The 25,997-nt window shown below is 32.5% G+C and overlaps 2 protein-coding genes across 2 annotated transcripts; both read right to left on the bottom strand.

Annotated features, from left to right (window-relative positions):
* Positions 1 to 5,481: 5,481 nt before the first annotated feature.
* LOC131928573 (uncharacterized) lies at positions 5,482 to 25,993 on the bottom strand. Its single transcript, XM_059284641.1, has 3 exons — positions 25,834 to 25,993; positions 25,161 to 25,357; positions 5,482 to 5,754 (listed from the first exon to the last, which is right to left on the bottom strand). Exons 1-3 carry the CDS (start codon positions 25,895 to 25,897, stop codon positions 5,482 to 5,484), a joined length of 534 nt encoding a protein of 177 aa, XP_059140624.1. The 5' UTR covers positions 25,898 to 25,993.
* Positions 20,200 to 23,193, bottom strand: LOC131928567 (uncharacterized). Its single transcript, XM_059284638.1, has 7 exons — positions 22,908 to 23,193; positions 22,291 to 22,392; positions 21,981 to 22,097; positions 21,548 to 21,658; positions 21,212 to 21,328; positions 20,847 to 20,925; positions 20,200 to 20,555 (listed from the first exon to the last, which is right to left on the bottom strand). The coding sequence occupies exons 1-7, from the start codon at positions 22,933 to 22,935 to the stop codon at positions 20,282 to 20,284; spliced, it is 828 nt and encodes a 275-aa protein (XP_059140621.1). The 5' UTR covers positions 22,936 to 23,193; the 3' UTR covers positions 20,200 to 20,281.
* Positions 25,994 to 25,997: the final 4 nt, after the last annotated feature.

The following is a 25,997-nucleotide window of genomic DNA, read 5'->3' as shown; positions in this document are numbered from 1 at the left end:
GTTTCGATCTAGACCAGGGGTCTCCAAACTTTTCAGTCCGAGGGCCGCATTAACTATCAAATTTCAGTTCGGGGGCCAGCTTCTTCTAGGCATGTCTTTGATTTGCTGGGCAAAGTTCCTCAGCCATTACCAACAAACGGTTTTTCGGCGGACAAAAAGATCTCCGCGGGCCGGATGAGAGGAGACCCCTGATCTAGACGGACTGACGACAGACGATTGGCGACAGAGTGACGAGGAAGTGAGTTAAATAAAAGCTTGTAAAAATAGCCTATTCATCCACACGATTTATTTTATAATGACGAATAAAGAAATAATAGCCGAAATTGAAGCTGTATATCATTTAAGCAATTCACAACAGAAAAGTGGTACTTTTCAAAATATTGTAAAAAGTAAAAGATTTAACGTAAGCAAAGCAGCAGGAAGTGCGCATTAAATAATAATTATGGCGACAAGTTAAATTATAAAAATATTTATCCAGTACATATAAATAAAGCTTAGTATATTTAACACTAACCCCATATATATATATATATATATATATATATATATATATATATATATATATATATATGTATATACATACATATATATATATATATATATATATATATATATATATATATATATATATATATATATATATATACATAATTTATGGATATAAAGACAGTTACAAAGAATAACGTATAACCACTATGTTTGGTTAAACAGTGATAATCAAATTTTCTTTATTTAACTAGGAGAAAACGTTATTTAATACAATGCATAAAAACTTTCAAATGTACATAGTGCCAGTATACTTTTAATGCAAAATATTAGTATTGACTTTTAAAGCAAAAACGTATAGGCCCTACTTTAAAAATAAAAAACATTATGTCCAATATTGTGCAAAACAAATATAAGCATTAAATAAAAATATTTTTTTACAGGCTTTAATTATTTATTTAGCAAATGTGGTTTTAAAAAAAAATACTTTTACTTCAAGATAATCTCAAAAATAATCCTACAGTAATGCTAACACTGAAACCAAATATTGGCACAGATTACTTGAATTACACACACACACACACACACAAATACTCACTCACACACACACACACACACACACACACACACACACACACACACACATATATATATATATATAATATATATATATATATATTTTATATATATATATATTTATATATATATATATATATATATATATATATATATATATATATATATATATATATATATATATATATATATATATATGTGTGTGTGTGTGTGAGTGTAAATAATAAAAAGTAAGTTTATTACAATTTCAATGTTTCCTTAAAAAGGTGGACATTTACTTATTCCTTTACCTGCTTGATTTTTTTTTTCAATCGATACTGCTGTTAAATTACCCGTTTAGTGTTTGTAGTACTTGCTTTGCGTGTAGTTTGTTTATCTTCAACTGTAGTATTTTTGTCCTTATTGGTGTTTTCTTTCTTTTGATAAATTGGATCTGCTTTACCATGTCCATTTTCTGCCATTGGTGTGTGCACATTTTTATGGATGTTTTTATTTCTGACTTCGATCGAGTTTGTTTTTATTGAGCTTGTTTTATCATTAGAAAATGTTACAAAGGCTTTTGCCCACTTTTAAGGCTGAAAATATGTTATATTTAATATTAAATTATCACGAGTCGCAATGTCGTTACTAAATAATGTCGATTTGTCACAATGAACTTTCTTAGTACAACACTTTCTTATGTAAAACACTTGGCTAGCATGTAAAGTATAATGAAAACACTAAGACAATTCAATATTAAATTAACTGAACCATTTCAAATTAAAAATTACCTAAAACAATATTATTGAAACTTTTCAATTGCTACTATCTTAATTTTTATAAAATCTTTTGAAACCACAAAAAATAAATGTTTTTTTACTCACTTACTGTGGTATTTGTGTTTGACCTGACTTGTCTTTCACGGGATTCTTTTCGTTTGAAGAGATTGATCTTTCTGATATTAAAACACGGTCTATTTAATTATTTGTTAAGTTTAAAAAATATATGAAAGATTGTAATAACAATCATATAGCAGTTGCAATTAATTAATTAATCTAGTAGTGAAGCTTAACGTATAATTTGAAAACATGAAACAAATTATGTATTTTAAAACTTATAAAAGGAATAACACATTTACTAGTTTAATTAACAAAATAAATGTCTTTATTTTTCACACTTTAATTGATTATTTTCTGCATAACAGGTGTATGTTAAGGTGAGATCAGTTAAAATTATAAATTGACCTACTGGATTTTCCATAGACAAATAGCATCATTCGAAAAACGGGTACCACAATTGTGAAGTTCAGTGTGAAAAAGATAAGTTTCCTCTGAATATTCAAATAATTCTCTTGACTTTTATAAACTGTACACAATATATCAAAAGAAGAACAATTAATAATATGAAATTGTTGTTTAAACATTTCGATTAAGTAATGTTTTAATCCATTCCATGTTTAATCAAATAAAATCGATAACATCCAACGCTTTAGTGATTTATTAATTTTTTTTAAATATAGGTCTATTAAATGAATTTTTAAGTGGTGAACATTGCTAGTTAATCAAAACTTTTATTACTTACGCATGCATAGAAGAACTAACACGACTGTAATAGTGAATACAGAGAAAACCACAAAGTAGTTGATTACGAAGATGGCCCAAATATTGATAGTAATTGTGGAGTTGCCAGGATCTGTTGAAAAATATAGTCAATTCAGTTGTTGCTTTTAAAAAAGCTGTTATTTGTATGAAAAACGCTATGTATTAATTATACAAACATTGTTTTAATAAAGAAACTTAAAAACATCACTTCTATCAGTTAAAAAAACTCAAAAAAAAAAACAACGTCATATTAATTTCACAACGGAATACGAAATTAGGATGATTATATACATATGTGATATTGTATGAAATATATATTTCAGTATTATAATAAATACTTGAAATTAATACAATTAACTACAAATTATTTTTTATAGAAATAAATAAATGATCGTACCACATGCACATGGGTCAACTAAGGCTTGTATAATAATTATAATTATGCTGATCATTAGCATGGACACATGAGTACATGTAAAAGCCATCACCGTAAAGTTATTCAACATGTTAAGAACTGAAAAATAAAACATTGAATTGTGTTAATTATTTTAAAACATGAATGAATTTAAAATAATTGTTTTATAACAGTACTTGTATACAAATAAGAAATGTATATTGTCTATATCTAATATTTAATGCTCACTTAAAAGTAAAGTTAGTTTAAAAACCGGTGTTAAAATCCAATACACAAATTATCAGATCTTACTAAAAACCAGCAGCGCAATCCCCACGATAACACTTGTAGCAGACACAATGGTGTAAATTGTGATAAGAAGGATCCCTTCCCAGCCGCATTGTGTTGTGCATTCTTTGTCTGGTATAAAGATAAAAGCATTATGTAACATGGCGTTTAAACGTATTAAATGTTTATAAAGTAAACATTTTTTAAACTATTATGCATTCAAGCAATGTATATTTAAAAAGATAACTGTATGTATTTTACCAACGTATATTACATAAGAAATTATGAGTGATTGATTTGGTCCATTGATGAAGTTTTTTCACTTCCACAAAGTATTTTTTTTTCTAAAAAAAATAAAATAAACCACTTCACGTTCGATAAAACACGTTAAAAAGGGTTTTCACCACATCGGCTTTTGTAGGGATAAGGCGATTCCCTAACATGAGTGAGGTACTCATCAGAGATAAATGGACTCAAGATGTTCCTAACGAATTGAGCCCAGTATTTGAGACTTTTGGGGTAAACGATAGAGTGCTCCTCTACCCAAGCGACGTCGCCTTTCCTTTTAAAGTCGATAATAGTGAAAACATCAGATATTTATGCCCATTGAACCCTTTTCTGAAACGCACTATAACTCACCTAGTAAAGCAGTACATTGGTATTCCATGGGATCCGCAACACCACACACATCATGCGAAAATGTGAAGGTCACCTGGGCATTATCTGTCACCTCAGTCGCTGTGTACTCGGCACATTCAATGCCACCGGCTAGCAGTAGCCCATTTAAAAAGATCCTCGTGATACACGGTGATGGGGCGTTTGTGCAACAAAATTGTAAGTTTGTGTTTGATGGGCGTAGTTTTAGCGAACATATTTCTCTTCTGATATCAACGCCGTTAACTGTAAGACTCTTGGAAGAAACCGCTTCATCTAAATTATTTTACATAAAAAATTTACATATAAATATATATATATATATATATATATATATATATATATATATATATATATATACATATATATATATATATATATATATATATATATATATATATATATATATATATATATATATATATACCATATTGCATGTGCATCTGTTTCCAACACGGTAATTGTTTTATTCCTTTTAAAATAATTGGAATCTAATATATTAAGCTCAATTCTGTATGTAGAATGTTTGTAAAATGTAAATTGTTTGTCGTGGATACTTCGATGGATTTAAGTATTAGATTATTATAGTGCTCATGGTCTAAATTTATGAGTTAAAAAATACTTTTGAAAGTCTTTAAAAACAATTTTCATTTTATATACTTAGAAAAATAATTTTCAATTATGAACATAACATAAAATTTTTTTTAAAAGTGTATCTACGTTTATAAAATTTATAAAATTGTGTCTGAAATGTATTGACTACACAGTTACTATCTTTAAAAACCTATTAAATCGGGGGAAGAAAGAATTTACTTTTTATTACTTTGTTTTGGTGTTAAGAAAAAAATAACTTTGTTTTAAACAGTGCAATAGACTATGGATAAGAAAGGTTACTATAGTCTTTAAGTGAATCAAATCCGGGCGTCTTCCGGCACCCCGACAGGGTGCTATTTGGCGGCCCGGGCCTTCCTGTGAACGCTATGGTACCTACGTTCGCGTAAGTGAGTTCAACAGACTATGAATAAGTTGGGTATTATAGTCGTTTACTAAGTCGAATCAGGCGGTTAAGCCGCACGTCGTCATGATGCGATTTGGCGCCCCGGGCGAGACTGTGGACACTTTGAGTTTATCTTTGCGTTTGTGTTTTCTTTGGGTTTGAGTTTGGGTTTGCGTTTGTGGTTGTGTTTGCGTTTGTGTTATGTTTGCGTTGTTTTTTTGGTGTGTTTTGGTTTTTTTTTTGGTTGTGGTTGGGTTTTGTTTGGGTTTTTTTGTGTTTGTGGTTGGGTTTGTCTTTGCATTTGTTTTTGTGTTTTCGTTTGTGTTTGTTTTGTGTTAGTGTTAGTGTTATGTTTGCGTTTTTTGTGTGTTTTGGTTGGTTGTGGTTAGGGTGGGCAATGCCGGGTTTATGCTGATTACTAAACACACAAGTTATGGTCCTTTACAGATACATTTTTCAGAGATGCCAGTGCAGGACCTGGCCCGGGACGGTTAGTTAATAATAATTTAAAACTTTTTGGTTGTTGCAATAATTTTTTCATGATTAAACACAACATAAAAAGCCATTTTACCATAAATTGTTGGGATGACTTGAGAAGAACTGAAGCTTGTGGTGTTGAAATTGTATGATATATATCCGCGTAATGAACTGTTGCTAAACGCGATTAGTGCTGTGGCGTCAATGACGATGTGATAAACTCCATTTGTGTCGGTATAGTTACAGTAACATTTGGACCCATCTATTCCAGAGCATACAGATCTTAGGTCTACCAAACAGAACTGAAATTTTAAGTTAAATTACAAAACTCAAATTGGGTATTTTCAAAACTATACATTAACTCTTTGAATTTAGACAAAGCTGTTTTAGATTTTTTTATTGCTATTTTATCGGCTACATGGGAATGGTGCTTTAATAAATGACATTATATATTTGGTACAAGTCTTCTTCTTCGCCGTTCTTAATTATTTTACACATGAGGATTCAATCAACATGTCCACTTCGCGACTGAAAGGGACGGAGGTCTCCATATCTGCGGCAACTCTGTCTTTTTGTGAGTGAAGTGTATTGGAATGTATTTGGGTGCATTGGTGCCAGCGTGTAGATCAGGAAAGGTCATACATGCTGCAGTCCAGGAGGACGTGTTGTGTCTACTCTGGGGCCATGTCACAAGGGCAAATTTCGCCTGAATCAACATTTAGTTTTTTTAAACATGATATGTATCAGTCTGTTGTGGCCTGTTGTGAGTCTGAAGATAATATGTTGTTCTTTGCGTGTTGATTTGTATTATACGTAGTTGTTTATGTGTAATTTTGGTTGCATGTCAGACCGAAAGAGAAACTGTTATATTTTTTCATTCTTTGAATTTCTTTTGGATGTTGATAAGTTTTAGGCACATTAAAAAAAGAACTTGAAGGTAATAGTAACAGAATTAACCTAGGCATTATTAAAAAATAAGTAAATAGAACTAGACAATAATATTTAATGTTCGAAACAGAGACTTCCGGTGAGCAGTCTAGCTCCCAGAAACAACATCATTAGTAGAGGAGAAACTATTATGAAATTGGAACGTAACTAGAACGCATATGATTTAGACATTAGGCTCAACAAGCAACCAAAGATGATGGACCACAATGCCAAATATATTAAGAATGTTATATCTATAAAAAAATAATTTAGATACTAATCACTCTAATAAGCGAAGAATTAAACTCTTTATATTTGTTGCTTTAAACATGGTATAAATGTAGGCCTACACGTATCAAACTTACAAGTATATACTCTGTACTTGTTGGCACTTTATATTGAAATCCTATGATTCTTGACCAGTCAGATGATGCGTTTTTGAAATCAACATCGCTGTGAAATACAAATCGATCCTTTGCTTGTATTAATCCCGTAAAACAACTTGTAACACTGTCACTTTGCTTGTAACTGTAAAGTGTGATATTTTGAGCTGCTGCAAGCGCTAAAAAATAATATAAAAGTCAAAAACATTAAAATACTTTTTAAAAAATCTAAAATAACAAATTAATTTAAATTCATCAGCATCTTTTCCCGTTCGTACCCAGGACACATGGGGCAGATGAAGTAGAGTTCATGTTTCAGTGAACTCGGCATATCAGGAGATAGTGTGGCCAGCACTAAGCCCAGCCGCCTTTACTTTCCCTAACGTGAGTTAGGTACCCATCAGAGCTGGTTGAACTCAAGGACGTTTCACTGAGTTGAACCCGGATTCGAACTCTAGACGTTCTGGTTAGTTTAGCGCCCTAACGCTAGGCCACGCTGTCCGAAATATTTATTAAGATGCTTAAAACACTATTGTTTAAATTGTGTAAGGATAGGCAGTACAGATTTTAAAACATTTCTGTGTGTTTAATCAATTTATATGTTAATAGTTGTTAACCTATTGACAAGACTAATTTATAGCCGCCAATAGCGCAGTACTGGTTGCCATGTAAACAACGAAAAGGAGTGAAAACAAACACCTTTTCAAACCTCTATAACTTTATTTCCGTAAGAGATTTTTTATAAGCTAATGAAAGATTTAGATGTCTCAAACCAAATTGTACACTTTTACGTTTATTCATTGCGATAGCTCGTACTCAATTTTTAATACAAATTTTTACGTACATTTATGTAAAAAAAATTAGGGGATGGTGTTACATAAATATCAATATTTCCTAAAGTTTTGTAGTAAACTAAATGTACAAACGTAGTTTTGTAGATGGTATAATGCTAAATGCACGTGGAATGTTTCAGTCTTGTATTACAAAGGGTTCCAAAGCTTAAGTGATTTGAATGTTGAATTTATATTAAAAATGCAAAGTTAAGAAAACGTGAAAAAAGGACGGAAAAAGGCAGTGTGTGTTTCCTCTTATAGAAAACATAAAACAGTCTTGTTATGTGTGGAAGAACCATTTGACTAATAAATATGCGTTGATTTATGTTGTACGTTTTAGGCAGATGTTTCTATGTAGGTAGAAAACATGTATACAAAAAGGTAATGAATATAATGACTATTAATTATTACACATCGTATCAATCGAGTGTTATTCTCAAAACAGTTATCATTAAAGCAGATTAGTTTTATTTGTTAGCCGGTCTTCTCACTTTAATACAATGTCTATCATTGTAGCTTACACAAGTTTATTGCCTTTTAATAATAGCCTACTACACAATCCTGGGTACAGCGCTTGAGGCTAAACACGACCCCATACACTTCCCCAACGCTGGATAGAGCGTGAACCAATGAGACATAAATTACGCAAGTTTTTTCAACCGTGAATAACACATCCGTGTAGATAGGGTCGAGGACTATGTTTCCGTACACTGAATGCTTATCAGCTATCCCATCTAGTTGCTGGCAAACCCTCCACGGACTGAAGGGCATACACATTAACACATGTGTCGTTTACAGCCCGATGTAAAGGCTGATGAACGCGTTTAAGCCTATCACAGCGTGATGTAACAAGATTATAAACTGGTCGTTGGTTGAATAGCGAGAAAGGGATAAGGGGTTAAATTAAAGGGGATGGACAGTACATTTTTCACACTGACAGACATGTCGATGACGCTTTGTTTAAGCTTAGTAAAAATTGTACTAAACAGTATTTAACAGTGTTACAATGACAATCAACAGTACACTTCTTGGCAAAGTTTCAATTATTAACCTAAATGTTGTATAATTTTAAAACAACAAATAGGAAAGTATATATAAATAAAGTAAACGAACAAAGAGAGGCGATTGTTTTGTTTATCTAGAAATAAGATGGCTGATTAGCACATGTGATTAGTTGCAACCTATCGTAAAGTATTTTTATTTACTGTACAATAATATGACTGGTCAATTGCATCAATAAATCTCTTCCAATACATTATTGCTACGCGCATGCCCTTATATGGAATTTAATATCAAATTTTACTTTGTAGAAAACAACTTCTATCCCACTTATTTTTAGAACAAAAGAAAAGGTCACTACACCAGTGGGTTCACAGGATTGCTGTAAAATTTATGGTGCCTCGCGGGCTATAAATGATGTAATATCCGCTCGAAGATAGCCGCTGTCCACAGTAGTAGTGTGAAAAAAAATTTGGGGGGGGGGGGGTATCATGTTTCACATCGCAATAAAAGGATAACTGTAGGCTGTAGAAGTCCAAAATGTTCAGGTTAGATAGATAAAAGGTATTAGTACCGAATTAAGAAATACACATTTTGATGAGCAGATTATTTTTTAATCGAAAATAATTGTATCTTCTATCCTTAGGGCATGCGCGAGTGAAAAATACCAAATTAACCAAAATGTCTATTTCTACACCTAATGCTATCATGTTTAGCATATAGTTATAGGTGTGTATTTAATTTACAACTAATAATTATTTTTATCAATAGTTACTCACTGAAAGATATAAGAAATATTAACACATTGTTTCGGCAACATTGTTTAGTCTGTTGAACCATTATTGTCTATTTCCTGCTGTTTTTCATCTAATTAAGAGTAGTAAACATTGCTGTGTCTGCGTGTCAAGCCCGCTACGTCTTCACGTCAGGCGGTGTGTTGAATTGACGCTGCACGTCGATTTATACCATCTACATTTAACAGAATATACCTTTCTGTATTAAAGATCCAGTATAAGTTTCCTAAAGTATGTTAGATAATGAAAACCTTTTAAGTTTTTAAATACCATAAAAATTGTCTTGAACAGTTAAAAAAAATAAAAAAATTAATGTATGATAAAACCTATCGAAATAATTGCTATAGAAAGGGAGTTTTACTACATGACAGCCATAATAACTACAAATAAAAACTTAACACTTAAAAAATTAAAAAAAAAAACTGTCATAACAAAAATATTAATGACGTAAAATGTTGCTGCTCGGTGCTCAGAAATTCGAAGAGAACAATTCAAGCTCTTACTTGAAAAACAATTTAAATCCACCCGTAAAATGACATTTAAATAACCGTCTCCATAAACATGATAAACAATTACACTTAGCAAAAACTTTTGTCCATGAACCTCATACAACGCAAATGTACATTCAAGCTTTGTTTTTTTTTCTCAGTAGAGCAAACTGTAAATCATCAGGAACTTGAGCCAGAACTCTGCTGTTTTACCGAAAAGGGAATTTTTATCTTCTCTTTGACAATGGCTGGGACAGTGGTGTTGTTTGTCGTGACTTTGATCTGTGTGATCTCTCTCTACAAATATGGTAAGTCTAGAGAACATGTTTTATTATGTGATTTAGCCACTTACCCCAGATAATAAATACCTGCATATTAGTGCGTGGATGTGAAAAAAGCACTATTCTAATTTTATTACGAATTATCTGCAACAATTGCTTTACTTTTGTTTTAGGTTGGATGAAATGTCTGCTTACACTAACACATAAACAAACTGATCTTCTTGATGCTGGTCTGACTGTCTCGTACAGTCACTATGATGACATAGAGATGGTTACCATACAGAATCACCACTACAATCAGCTTGGTGATACTGAGACTGGTGACAACGTGAGTCACCACTACAATCAGCTTGGTGATACTGAGACTGGTGACAACCAGAGTCACCACTACAGTCATGTAGAGAGTCAGGTCCCACTAGGTCAAGCTGGTGACCCATCAGTGACCAGTGGGACACATGTTGTGTTGGACTCACAATATGCAAGTGGGCTGACCAACAGCTATTTATTACCAAAGTGCGTTGGAGAACCAAACACTGACTCAACTAATCGAAGATCGCAGACCACCCAGACGTCTAGGGACGGTTAGATCACAATCATCGATCACTATTCGAATATCGATTAAACATTACTTAATGCTTTTAACGTTTTTAACGATGAACTCTTATATGTGGATACATAAACTTTTTAATATTAAATATACAAATATACACACACAAACATATACATACATACATACATACATACATACATACATACATACATACATACATACATACATACATACATACATACATACATACATACATACATACATACATACACACACACACACACACACACACACACACACACATATATATATATATATATATATATATATATATATATATATATATATATATATATATATATATATTCAACGATTTCAATATAGCAATAGCCTTTTATAGTTATAATAAAATTTGTGCACTTAATTTGTTGTAGCCAGTTGCATATTTAACAAAACCCACATTTTGAACTTTTAACCTATGTAAAACTGGAAGAAAAAAAATAACTGACGTTTTGAAAAATAAAAAGAAAAGTGTGCATAATTTATACTCATAATTAATACAATAAAATTATTATTAATCATACAAATAAACTTTGTTGGTTTAATATATGTATAAACTAGTTCAAAGATTTTTTAAAGCTGTTACACCTAGAACATAAACTAGTTTTAATAACGGCAGTGGTCTATAGGGCTGGTAAGTAGGTCACCTACCAGTTCTACGGCTCAATAAAACCTGCATGAGCCATATAACTTATTGTTTACCTACTTACCAGCCCTAAAATGATGAGGCATATTTAATAATACTGATTTCCGTATGCACGGTCTTTGTTGTTATATGGTTCTAATTCACCGAGATTTCATGAATTAATGGTTCACCGAAGGGAATATAATGTCCGCTTGTCATAAAACTGGTCTCATTATTCCTTCATATGCTGATCTCATAGAAACCGTTAAATACTTTTTTATCTGTGCTTTCTATCCTAAGGTCCGACAATGTAAATCTGCTTTAATTAATACTTCCTGTGAAAGCTTGTACTGTTTTTTTTTGGCACACTCTGTCGAACTACAGCATTATTAGAACAACATCAACCCTTATCTGAAGACTTATTAGAGTAGGTTCAGCATTACTTAATGCACGATGCACTTACAGCACGATGCCAATTTTTTTTTCTTCAATGCTAAGCACTGCGTATTTACGTACCCTGCAAAAAAAAAAATACTGATTGTTCTGGTTCAATGTTGTGTGACCTACCACAGGCGTCGCGAGGCGGGGGCGGGAGTGCGGACCGCACCGGGTGACACCATTGAAATGGGGGGGGGGGGGGCACACCAATATAAACAAATTAGAAGATATAGAATAAATGTTTTTTTGCCAGTTCAATGAATTAACTAGAGTTAAAAAGTATTTTAAGTACATAATGACAATCCCGACAAATGAGGGGGTGGGGGTGGGGTGGGGTGGGGGGGGGGTTACACCATGACGTAGACATGCAAGCTCTAGAGATAGCAATGCTACATCTAGCAGTATTAAGAGCCGACTATAGATAAACATCGTTAGTATTAAATGCGAACACTTTAAAGCTGTCAGCGGAAAGTGGGAGGGGGGGGGGAGTTGACACCAACTGCATAATTTAAAAAAAAAGGGTGGGGGGCGACACCATGAGGTGTCGCACTGGGTGATACCCGACTTACCGACACCACTGTGATCTACAGAACTGCTTTAAAGAAAATAACAGTCTACAACTGAATTAAACTTAGCCTAAATTTCCGTCGACTGTTGTTCACTATCATAACTATTTAAAGCTATTTAGAAAACTGGTCTCTTTAAATAAACAGGTTGCAATATTTATTGGTAAGGGGAGGCGATAGCTAAAGTATAAATACCAACATAACCCGAAGTTAATTCCCCTTAAGTCTTGAAATCTATGACAATCAAACAACACAAACAACAAAAGTGGAATGGTACTACAATCTGGTTTTTTTTTTTTTTTTTTTGCGAAATACACTATCGAATAGATTTGAATTGTTGAAATAGCTGCTTTTAAACTAATTTTTTTTAACTGTTTTACCGCAAAAAATTGTTGATAAAGATGGCATGAATAGTAAATGTGCTTAAACACAAACCATCCTACCAGTCTCTATAAATATTTATTTACCTCAGTGACACAACTCACCAAAAAATACCATTCAATATACACTGAAAATTAAAATGCAAATACATCCTGAACCTATGATTGCCAAGTAATATTAGATATGTAACACCGTACTCGACGACTCTACATACATTTTCAAATATATTCAAAGGCATAATTTACTTACAGAGAGTAAATAGCAAATGTAAGGGGGGAGGGGAATTAGACGTTAGTGACAGTGTTTGATGTTTTCTTATGGACATGTCAATTTTCTTATCATATGTATATATATATATATATATATATATATATATATATATAATATATATATATATATATATATATATATATATATACATATACATATATATATATATATATATATATATATATATATATATATATATATATATATATATAGGTATATATTATTATATATATACATATATATATATAATTATATATATATATATATATATACACACATATATATATATATATATACATATATATATATATATATATATATATATATATATATATATATGTATATATATATGTATATATATATGTATATATATATATATATATATTATATATATATATATATATATATATATATATATATATATATATATATATAATAACTATATTAATATTGAAATGAGTGAGGCGAAAATGCATGACGTTAATTAAAAGGAAAAGTGAATCTTAGTTATTGTGACAATATGGGACCATAAGCGAGGTGGGGAGGGGGGGGGGAACGAAATAACACATAACCTGGCGTCGTGTATTCTATAAACGACCCTGTCAATTTGAACGAAACAAAAAAGCAAACAAGGTGTAACAGGTATGAGAACAATTGTTTGATCACGTGATATAAAAAATCAACAGAACATCACAGAAGCAGATACTATTAATGGTACACACGATGGAAAAAATTGTGGAACTTTTTATTTAATAATGCAGTTATGTCCCATAGACGTTTTGTGTTTACGTATCACAAGGTCACAAATATTCTAAATTTAGCTCTGAGAGTAAACCAGCCGGTTATAAAATTTATATGTTGTCGCCCTTGAAAAATGATCTTTGTGTTTTATTTCTGGGGTTTTAACTTATGTTATTCAGTGTTAATCACAGGATCAACATTTTAAATGGTTTTAAGAAAGGCAAATGCTTTTTGTATTACTGATCGCAGATTTACCAGAGGTTTTAAATAGCCGTCTCAAGAATTCAAATAAAACAAAAGAGTCAGATAAGTAATTACAAATAGGCCGTCATATATTTAGCTGCGACAAGCAAAATATGCTGTCGTAATACGACCAGTAATGTTGGGTAGTCAGCTCATGAGTAACAATTACCATAAAACAACACGCACAATTTCGGTGTCTGATGTCGATATTGATCTAATTAAAAACGGTACATTCATTTATCCCCCCCCCCCCCCCCCCAAGGAAAAGAAACAAGTTTTGAGATGGATTATACACGTCTCGTTTATTTGTCGCGCATCATAAAAAATTGGTTATATAATCAGTCAGATACGTATTTTTTAAAAAGTTCTTAGACTAAATGCAGTGGTTTCAACGATTTCCGTAGAATAGTTCTAATCCATAATATTATGGACCATCAGATAGAACAATACATTTTAAAATTTACATACCTAGACACAATTATACTTGCTTGTCTCTCTTCGTTATTTACTTCCACATGTAAATCTCACCACTCCCCCCCCCCACCCCAGTTCCCTAGTCGTACCAATACGGCTTGGTTCAGGATAAGTGACGGATTAGAATAGGGGTCGTCTGAAGAGAAAAGTAATTAAAATTCTAGTTATTTTTAGGATTAAAGTTCAGGTTGACGGTAGGGTAGGGTAGGTTAGGTTAGGGTAGGGTAGGGTAGGGTAGGGTAGGTTAGGTTAGGGTAGGGGTAGGGTAGGGTAGGGTAGGGTAAGGTAGGGTAGGGTAGGGTAGGGTAGGGTAGGATAGGATAAGATAGGATAGGGGTAGGGTATATTAGGGTAGGGTAGGGTAGGGTAGGGTAGGGTAGGGGTAGGGTAGGGTAGGGTAAGGTAAGGTAAGGTAGGGTAGGGTAGGGTAGGGTAGGGTAGGGTAGGATAGGATAGGATAGGATAAGATAGGATAGGATAGGATAGGATAGGATAGGATAAGATAGGATAGGATAGGATAGGATAGGATAGGGTAGGGTAGGGTAGGGTAGGGTAGGGTAGGGTAGGGGTAGGGTAGGGGGTAGGGTAGGGTAGGATAGGATAAGATAAGATAGGATAGGATAGGATAGGGTAGGGTATATTAGGGGTAGGGTAGGGTAGGGTAGCGTAGGGTAGCGTAGGGTAGGGTAGGGTAGGGTAGCGTAGCGTAGGGTAGGGTAGGGTAGGGTAGGGTAGGGTAGGGTAGGGTAGGGTAGGATAAGATAGGATAGGATAGGGTAGGGTATATTAGGGTAGGGTAGGGTAGGGTAAGGTAAGGTAGGGTAGGGTAGGATAGGATAGGGTAGAGTAGGGTAGGGTAGGATAAGATATGATAGGATATGATAGGGTAGGGTATATTAGGGTAGGGTAGGGTAGGTTAGGATAGGATAGGATAGGATAGGATAGGGTAGGGTAGGGTAGGGGTAGGGTAGGGTAGGGTAGGTTTAGGGTAGGGTAGGGTAGGGTAGGGTAGGGTAGGGTAGGGTAGGATAGGGTAGGGTAGGGTAGTGTAGGATAAGATATGATAGGATAGGATAGGGTAGGGTATATTAGGGTAGGGTAGGGTAGGGTAGGGTAGGGTAGGGTAGGGTAGGTTAGGGTAGGGTAGGGTAGGGTAGGGTAGGGTAGGGTAGGGTAGGGTAGGGTAGGGTAGGGTAGAGTAGAGTAGGGTAGGGTATGATAGGTTAGGGTAGTTTAGTTTAGTTTAGTTTAGTTTAGTTTAGTTTAGTTTAGTTTTAGTTTAGTTTAGTTTGTAGTTTAGTTTAGTTTAGTTTAGTTTAGTTTAGTTTAGTTTAGTTTAGTTTAGTTTAGTTTAGTTTAGTTTAGTTTAGTTTAGTTTAGTTTAGTTTAGTTTAGTTTAGTTTAGTTTAGTTTAGTTTTAGTTAGTTTAGTTTAGTTTAGTTTAGTTTAGTTTAGTTTAGTTTAGTTTAGTTTAGTTTAGTTTAGTTTAGTGTAGTTTAGTGTAGTTTAGTTTAGTTTAGTTTAGTTTAGTTTAGTTTAGTTTAGTTTAGTTTAGTTTAGTTTAGTTTAGTTTAGTTTAGTTTAGTTTAGTTTAGTTTAGTTTAGTTTAGTTTAGTTTAGTTTAGTTTAGTTTAGTTTAGTTTAGTTTAGTTTAGTTAGGTTTAGTTTAGTTTAGTTTAGTTTAGTTTAGTTTAGTTTAGTTTAGTTTAGTTTAGTTTAGTTTAGTTTAGTTTAGTTTAGTTTAGTTTAGTTTAGTTTAGTTTAGTTTAGTTTAGTTTAGTTTAGTTTAATTTAGTTTAGTTTAGTTTAGTTTAGTTTAGTTTAGTTTAGTTTAGTTTAGTTTAGTTTAGTTTAGTTTAGTTTAGTTTAGTTTAGTTTAGTTTAGTTTAGTTTAGTTTAGTGTTTGGTGTGGTGTGGTGTGGTGTGGTGTGGTGTGTTGTGGTGTAGGGTAGGGTAGGGTAGGGTAGTGTAGTGTAGTGTAGTGTAGTGTAGTGTAGTGTAGTGTAGTGTAGTGTAGTGTAGTGTAGTGTAGTGTAGTGTAGTGTAGTGTAGTGTAGTGTAGTGTAGTGTAGTGTAGTGTAGTGTAGTGTAGTGTAGTGTAGTGTAGTGTAGTGTAGTGTAGTGTAGTGTAGTGTAGTGTAGTGTAGTGTAGTGTAGTGTAGTGTAGTGTAGTGTAGTGTAGTGTAGTGTAGTGTAGTGTAGTGTAGTGTAGTGTAGTGTAGTGTAGTGTAGTGTAGTGTAGTGTAGTGTAGTGTAGTGTAGTGTAGTGTAGTGTAGTGTAGTGTAGTGTAGTGTAGGGTAGTGTAGGGTAGGGTAGGGTAGGGTAGGGTAGGGTAGGGTAGGGTAGGGTAAGGTAGGGTTTTGAATACAGATTAAGTTAAAGGAGGGGTTGTAATTATCCAAAGTGTAGTTGACATGTAAGTTATTAATCCCTGGACAATGACGAAGGAATGATTGGTTTAATTAACCTGTCGGAGAGTAATCTCTTTGGTGAAAAACATAACAGAGAATTTTTACTTGATTCGGATTGTAAAGGCATTTACTTCAGCCTTTAAACTTTACAATTTCTAAGTAAGATCACAATGCCTTTTTACAACAAACAGGATGTTTTACTTGTTCTGGAGTCAATATTTAGAAACGTGTTTTTAAGCAATGTGTCATACGTTTTCATGGAATATATTTAAGGTTCCTGGTTCGTAGCATTAAACACTTTGAAAAATAAACAACCCGACTCATCATTAAGCAACGCGTGGCATCCGTTACATTTACAGTGTGTAAATTTTTCATAATTATATCTTCAGGTGTTTAAGATTTGTTTTTTTGTATCGACTTTTACGGCCCAAAATCGGTGTCCAAGTTAATCCCTACAACATTTTAACCTAATTATTATTTGAAATAGTAGCAGCTTTCTTCTATGTTAAAATATTTAGTCAATAGTTACCACTGCCATAATGAGACGGCCTGGCCTATGCCGTGGAGCACAAGGCTGCTAACCCGAAAGTCTCGAGTTCGAATCCTGGTTCAGTGTTCAAGTCAGTTGAACGTGCCTGAGTCCACCTAGCTCTTATGGTTACTTAACTCAGGGAAGGCGGCTAGGCAAAGTGCTGACCACCCTTTCTCTTCATACCAAGATCAAGAAACATTAACTCTACTTCATCTGTCCAATGTATAGTAAAAGTACATGCTTCAATTGTTTTAATGTAATGTGATATTGAGTTAAGTTTTGAAATGTGTTTTTCCCCAGTACATTTAAAAAAAAAAATCATGTTTTTTTTTTTAATTTACCGTGTTTACCTATTTCATTCCTACATATACACCGTGTTTTCTAAATTAATTTCTTCGTAAAATCCTTCCGTGTTGTTGTCGCCTTTGAAAATATGTTTACAATATTAGGGTTTTAACTTAAAAAAAACAATAGTTTCATTTTCGTAAAATGGCTGGTGTATAGAGACATACAGAGAGACCGACGGTCGGACGGACAGACTAGCATTCAGATTTAGAGACCTAGTAATTTACTGATTAACTGACTTGACTGCTAGAAAAATTTCTAATTTAGACGTGTATGATTAACAAATAAAAATTACACCTAGGCCTACTGTTAAACTAACCCAATTAAAATAAAAAATCTTATGTAGCTCAGGTCTAGAAGCCTAATAAACATCTCGTGTTTTTTTTTTTGTACGCTATTTTTAGAAACTCCTCCATAACAATCCATACAATCGATCAATGTTGCTCTCCTTCCCTCTCCCTTCGCCCTAAATCAACACTCACACACCGGTTGTAAACATTATAGATCCGTGTCTCATGCACTTTTAGTTATGGACTTTAGTCATCTGTCTGTAGTTTTATTTTAAAGAAGTTAATACCATTTTACATGATAAAACTAAAACACTGAGCTCGGTGGATTTAGAGTTAAAAGTTAATAATTGTAAAACTTTAGTTATAGTGGTTTCTGTACTTCACCCTAACCATCACACTCACTCTAATCCGAAAACTAAACCCTAACACAACTAAAAATGTTACTCTAACTCTAGCTATTGCTCCAATAACTCTAGGTCTAGCCTTAATAACTTTTTACCTAACTCTAACTCTTACCCTTACCCTAACCCTAACCCTAGGCGCAATGTATAGGTTTGTAGTGTTAAGTATAATAAAAATAGAACCCTAAAGTCATACAAGCCTTTCTATGAGCTATATTAAACATGTTTACACCCTGCTTGTGTTTAACATTTCGGTCTGTAACAAAATACACCTGTATGCTAGTCAAGCTAAACCAAGGTCACACTCAAAGTGTGTCAAGGCTGGTTGTGTTGACACGGGTTTCCTGAAATTCTATTTTTAGCAGCGTATTGATTTTTCTCTTCGCTTACGCTACTGCAACAAAAACAACGCGTATTTAATCACAAGGACACTGTTTTAAAACTGTTGACACCAAAGTCCCAGGACGTTTAATAGGTTTTTTTTTTCTATTTGTTGTACCGACAAAATGTAATTGTTATGAATGAAAATATTAAAAACATTTTCAAAAACCGACAACATAATCATTCATAACTCAAGGTTAACATTTTCGGGTCGTCTAAAATTTGAGCAGATTTTCTCACTCACCCAACTTCCCATCCTAAGCCTAAAATAGACAGAAACAACCGACATAACATAATTTTAATATACTAAATAAAGGAAACGTTACTTCTCTTTAACCTACTTACTCTTGGTAAGACCTAGTCATAAGCGTATTAGCACCGTAAAAACAAATATGAGTCAGTTCGACACCTTACAACATCTTCATAAAATCATTTCTATATTTTTTTTTGGATTGTGTGAAAACATATGTAACACTCCCCCCATATATATATATATATATATATATATATATATATATATATATATATATATATATATATATATATATATATATATATATATATATATATATATATAAACATACATAAGAATAACGTATAACCACTATGTTTGGTTAAACAATGATAACCAAATTTTCCTTTATTTAACTAAGAGAAAACGATATTTAGTACAATGCATAAACACTTTCAAATGTACACTATTGCCTGTATACTTGTAATGCAAAATATGAGTATTGACTTTTAAAGCAAAACGCCTACTTTACACATAAAAACATAATGTCTAATATATTGTAAAACAAATATAAGCATTACATCAAAATATTAATTTACATGCTTTAATTATCTATTTCGTAAATGTTGTTTTAAAAAAATACATCTACAATGAATACTAGTTAATCACAAAAATAATACTACAATAAAGCTAACACTACACACACACATACTATATAATATATATATATATATATATATATATATATATATATATATATATATATACTCAGATATAAATATATATACTTATATATATAATATATACATACGAATATGTATTTATTTTTTATATAACCTATATATATATATATATATATATATATATATATATATATATATATATATATATATATATATATTTATATATATATATATATATATATATATATATATATATATATATATATATATATATATATATATATATATATATATATATATATGTGTATGTGTGTGTGTGTGTGTGATTGTGTGTTTGTGTGTGTGTGTGTGTAAATAGTGTAAATACTATTCTTTTGGATATCATACATTTGTGTCTCAAATGAAAAATAAGTATTTATTTTTTAAATAGGTGGGTATTTACTTGTTCTTTCACCTGCATGAATTATTTCTGCAATCAATACTGCTGTTAAATTACCCATTTAGTGTTTTGTAATACTTGCTTTACGTGTAGTTTGTTTATCTTCAACTGTAGTGTTTCTGTCCTTATTAGTGTTTTCTTTCTTTTGATTGTTTGGGTCTGCTTTACCATGTCCATTTTCTGCCATTGGCGTTTGCACATTTTTTACATAGGTTTTTTTATCCGACTTTTTGTTGTTGTCAGTAAACGTAGCTTCGATCGGGTTTGTTTTTATCGAGCTTGTTTTATCATTAGAAATTGTTACAGAGGCACTGGCTTTTTGCCCACTTTTAAGGCTGAAAAATATGTTATATTTAATATTAAAGTATCACGAGTCACAAGGCCGTTACTAAATAATGTCGATTTGTCACAATAAACTTTCTTAGTACAACACTTTCTTATGTAAAACACTTGGCAAGCATGTAAACTATAATGAAAACACTAAGGTAATTCAATATTAAATGAACTGAACCATTTATAAATGAGAATGATTTAAAATAATATCATTGAAACTATTCCATGGATACTAACTTAATTTTTATACCATCTTTTAAAACCACAAAAAATAAATGTTTTGTTTTACTCACGCAAATTTGCTGTGCGGTATTTGTGTTTGACCTGACTTGTCTTTCACGGGATTTATTTCGTTTGAAGAGATTGATCTTTCTGAAATTAAAACACCGTTTATTTAATTAATCGTTAAGTTTAAAAAAAAATATGAAAGATCGTAAAAACAATCATAAAACAATCATAACTGAGTAGTGAGGCTTAACGTGTAATTGGAAAACATGAAACAAATTCTGTATTTTAAAACTTATAAAAGGAATAAACCATTACTAGTTTAATTAACAAAATACAAGTGTGTTTGTATTTTTAACACTTTATTGGATTATTTTTTGACATAATAGTTTTATGTTAAGGTGAGAGCAGTTGAAATTATAAATTGACCTACTGGATTTTCCATAGAGATATAGCATCATTCTAAAGATGGGTACCACAATTGTAAAGTTCAGTATGAAAAAGATAAGTTTCCTTTGAATATCCAGATAATTCTCTTGACTTTTATAAACTGTACACAAAATATATTAAAATAAGAACAATTAATAATATGAAATTGTTGATTAAAAATTTCGATTTAGTAATGTTTCTAATACATTTCGTGTTAAATCCAATAAAATCGATATCCTCCGACGATATAGTGATTTTTTAAAAATTTTTAAATAAAGGTCTTTTAAATGAATTTTTAACTGGTGAACTATGCTAGTTGATCAAAACATTTATTACGTACACATGCATAGAAGAAGTAACACGACTGTAACAGTGAATACAGAGAAAACCACAAAGTAGTTGATTACGAAGATAGCCCAAATATTGATAGTAATTGTGGAGTTGTCAGGATCTGTTGAGAAAAATACAGTCAATTCAGTTAAGTTGCTTTTAAGAAAGATGTACTTTGTATGAAACACACTAAGTATTAATTATACACACATTGTTTTTAATAAAACGTGTGTATTTGTTACTTAAAAACATCACTTCTATCAATTACAAAAATCTCCAAGTAAACAACGTCATATTACATTCACAACGGAATACGAATTTAGGACGATTTATATACACAAGTGATATTGTATGAAACATATATTTCAGTATTATAAAAAATAATTTTAAATTATTACAATTAACTACGAATTCTTTTTATAGAAATGAACAAATGATCGTACCACATGCACACGGGTCAACTAAGGCTTGTATAATAATTATAATTATGCTGATAATGAGCATGGACACCTGAATACATGTAAAAGCCAAAACCGTAAAGTTATTCCACTTGTTAAGAACTGAAAAATAAAAAATTTGAATTATGATGGGTTTTTTTTTAAAACATGAATGCATTTATAATAGTTGTTTTATAATAATACATGTATACAAATTAGAAGTGTATAATGTCTATATCTAATATGTAATGCACACTTAAAAATAAAGTTAAAAAACCTGCCCTTGAATCCAATACACAAAATTATAAGATCTTACTAAAAACGAGCAGCGTTATTCCCACGATAACACTTGTTGCAGAAACAATGGTGTAAATTGTGATAAGAAGGATTCCTTCCCAGCCGCATTGTGTTGTACATTCTATGTCTGGTATAAAGATAAAAACATTATGCAACATGCCATTTCAACATACTAAATGTTTATAAAGTAAACATTTTTTTTACACTATAATACATTCAAGCAATGGACGATATTTAAAAAAAATAACTATATGTATTTACCAACGTATATTACATTAGTAATTATGAGTGATTGATTTGGTCCAATGATGAAGTTTTTTCCCTACCATAAAGTATTTTTTTTCTAAAAAAAAAGTAAAATAAACCACTTCACGTTCGATAAGACACGTTAAAAAGGGTTTTCACCACATCGGCTTTGATAGGGATAAGGCGATTCCCCAGCGTGACTGAGGTACTCATCAGAGATAAATGGACTCAAGACGTTCCTAATGAATTGAGCCCAGTGTTCGAGACATTATGGTAAACGATAGGGCGCTCCTCCCCAGCCAAGCCGCCTTTCCTTTTAAAGTCGATAATATTAAAAACGTCAGATATTTCTGCCCATTTAACCCTTTTTTGAAACGTACTATAACTCACCTAGTAAAGCAGTACATTGGTATTCCATGGGATCCGCAACACCGCACACATCATGGGAAAATGTGAAGGTCACTTGGGCATTATCTGTCACCTCAGTCGCTGTGTACTCGGCACATTCAACGCCACCAACTAGCAGTAGCCCATTTAAAAAGATCCTCGTGATACACGGTGATGGGGCGTTTGTGCAACAAAATTGTATGTTTGTGTTTGATGGGCGCAGTTTTAGCGAGCATATTTCGCTTCTGATATCAACGCCGTTAACTGTAAGACTCTTGGAAGAAACCGCTTCATCTAATTGATTTTACATTAAAATTTATATATATATATATATATATATATATATATATATATATATATATATATATATATATATATATATATATATATAATATATCCTTTATTACAATTTCATCTGTTTCCAACAAGATAACTGTTCTATTCCTTTCAATAAATTTGGAATTAATAATAATTTGAAACAGATATGTTTCACTTGTTGGTTGTTGCAAGAATTTTTTCATAATGAAACACAATATAAAAAGACATTTTACCATAAATTGTCGGTATGACTTGAGAAGGACTGAAGCTTGTGGGGTTGAAATTGTATGATATATATCCGCGTAATAAACTGTTGCTAAACGCGATTAGTGCTGTGGCGTCAATGACGATGTGATGGACTCCATTTGTGTCGGTGTAGTTACAGTAACATTTGGACCCATCTACTCCAGAACATACGAATCTTAGGTCTACCAAACAGAACTGAAAATTTAAAGTTAAATTACTAAACTCGAATTGGCAATTTTAACAACCATACATTAACTCATTGAATTAAAACAAAGCTGTTCGATCTAGACATTGATTTTTATTATTGCTATTTTATGGCTACATGTGAATGATGATTGGATAAATGACATAATATATTTAGTACAAGTTTTCTCCGTCGTTCTTAATTATTTTACATTTGAGGAATCAATCAACATTTCCACTTCGTGGCTGAAAATGGACGGTGGTCTCCAGATCTGCGGCAACTCTAACTCTTTTTGTGAGTGAGGTGTATTGGGGTGTATTGGGGTGTATTGTGGTGTATTGGGGTGTATTGGGGTGTATTGGGGTGTATTGGGGTGTATTGTGGTGTATTGGGGTGTATTGGGGTGTATTGGGGTGTATTGGGGTGTATTGGGTTGTATTGGGGTGTATTGGGGTGTATTGTGGTGTATTGTGGTGTATTGGGGTGTATTGGGGTGTATTGTGGTGTATTGTGGTGTATTGTGGTGTATTGGGGTGTATTGGGGTGTATTGGGGTGTATTGGGGTGTATTGGGGTGTATTGGGGTGTATTGTGGTGTATTGGGGTGTATTGGGGTGTATTGGGGTGTATTGGCGCCAGAGTCTACATCAGATCATACATGCTGCAATCATGTAGGACGTGTTGTGTCTACTCTGGGGCCATGTCACAAGGGCAAATTTCGCCTGGATCAACATTTAGTTTTTTTAACATGTTCTGTATCAGTCTGTTGTGGCTTGTTCTGAGTCTGAAGATAATATGTTGTTCTTTGCGTGTTGATTTGTATTTTACGTAGTTTTTTTTTGGTGTCATTTTGGTTGCGTGTCAGACCGAAAGAGAAATTGCTATCTTTTTATTCTTTGAATTTCTTTTTGATGTAGATACATTTTATGCACACTAAAAAGAACTCAAAGGAAAAATCAACAGAATTCACCTAGACACCATTAATACAGAAATAACTAGAACTAGACAAGAGTATTTCACTTGTATCTACAAAACTAGGTTTCCAAAATTATAGCCGAATTAAAAGGTGAGGCAAAACTACAATACTACACAATATCATTCATCTAATCTTTTCTCGTTCGAGCCCATGACACATTGAGCAGATGAAGTAGAGCTGGGTGGACTAAGCGATATTCAACTGATTTGAGCACAGATTCGAACTCGAGACTTAGCAGCCTTGTTCTCTACCGCTTGGTCACACCGTCCCATATACAACTTCACACACGACATTTACTAGTGGAGAAACTACTATGCAGTAGAAACACATGTAGAACAAAATTATTATTTGGAAATGAAGCTGCCCAAGAAACAAACGTTGATGGGCTTCCATGCCTATATATTACGAATGTTATTTCTATAAAACATAATCTAGACACTAATCAGTCTAATTAGTTAGGAATTAAACTCCATATATTAGTTGCATAAAATAATGTTATTATCTCTTTAAACATGCACACGTATCAAACTTACAAGTATATAATCTGTACTTGTTGGCGGTTTGTATTGAAATCCTATGATTCTTGACCAGTCAGATGATGCGTTTTTGAAATCAACATCGCTGTGAAATACAAATCGATCCCTTTCTTGTATTAATCCCGTAAAACAACTTGTAACACTGTCACTTTGCTTGTAGTTATAAAGTGTGATATTCTGAGCTGCAGTAATCGCTAAAAAATAATTTAAAAGTCAAAAACAGTAATATACATTTTAAAAAAATGTAAAATAGTAAATTTAGTTAAAATCATCATCATCTTTTCCCGTTCTTGCCCAAGACACATTGGACATATTTCAGTGAACTCGGCGTATGAGGGGATAGTATGGTCAGCACTATGCACAGCCGCCTTAATTTACCTTAACATTCGTTATGTACTCATTAGCGCTGGGTAGACTCAGAGACGTTTTAATGAGTTGAACCCGGATTCGAACTCGAAACTTTCTGGTTAGTCTAGCGCCCTACTGCTTGGTCACACCGTCCCCAATTTAGATTAAGATGTTTAAAACATTAATGTTCAATTTATTTAAGGACATGGGCGGATGATGAATACCTAATAATTCTACACCTAATGCTATCATATTTAGCATTTACTTGTAGGTGTGTATTTAATATACAACTTATAATTAATTGTTATCAATAGTTACTCACTGAAATATATAAGAAATATTAGCACGTTGTTTCGACAAAATTGTTTAGTCTGTTGAACCATCATTGCCTATCTCAAGCTTTTTCCTTTTTCTTCTGGTTAAAGGCAAAAAGTTTTCTAGTGAACATTTTTTGTTTAACCACTGCCGTGTCTGCTTGTCATGCCC

This window comes from Physella acuta, unplaced genomic scaffold (genome assembly GCF_028476545.2).
Source record: "Physella acuta isolate Inbredline_101_S28 unplaced genomic scaffold, ASM2847654v3 ptg001520l, whole genome shotgun sequence".
Taxonomy (NCBI): domain Eukaryota; kingdom Metazoa; phylum Mollusca; class Gastropoda; family Physidae; genus Physella; species Physella acuta.
This window is presented reverse-complemented; position numbering and strand designations above follow the sequence as displayed.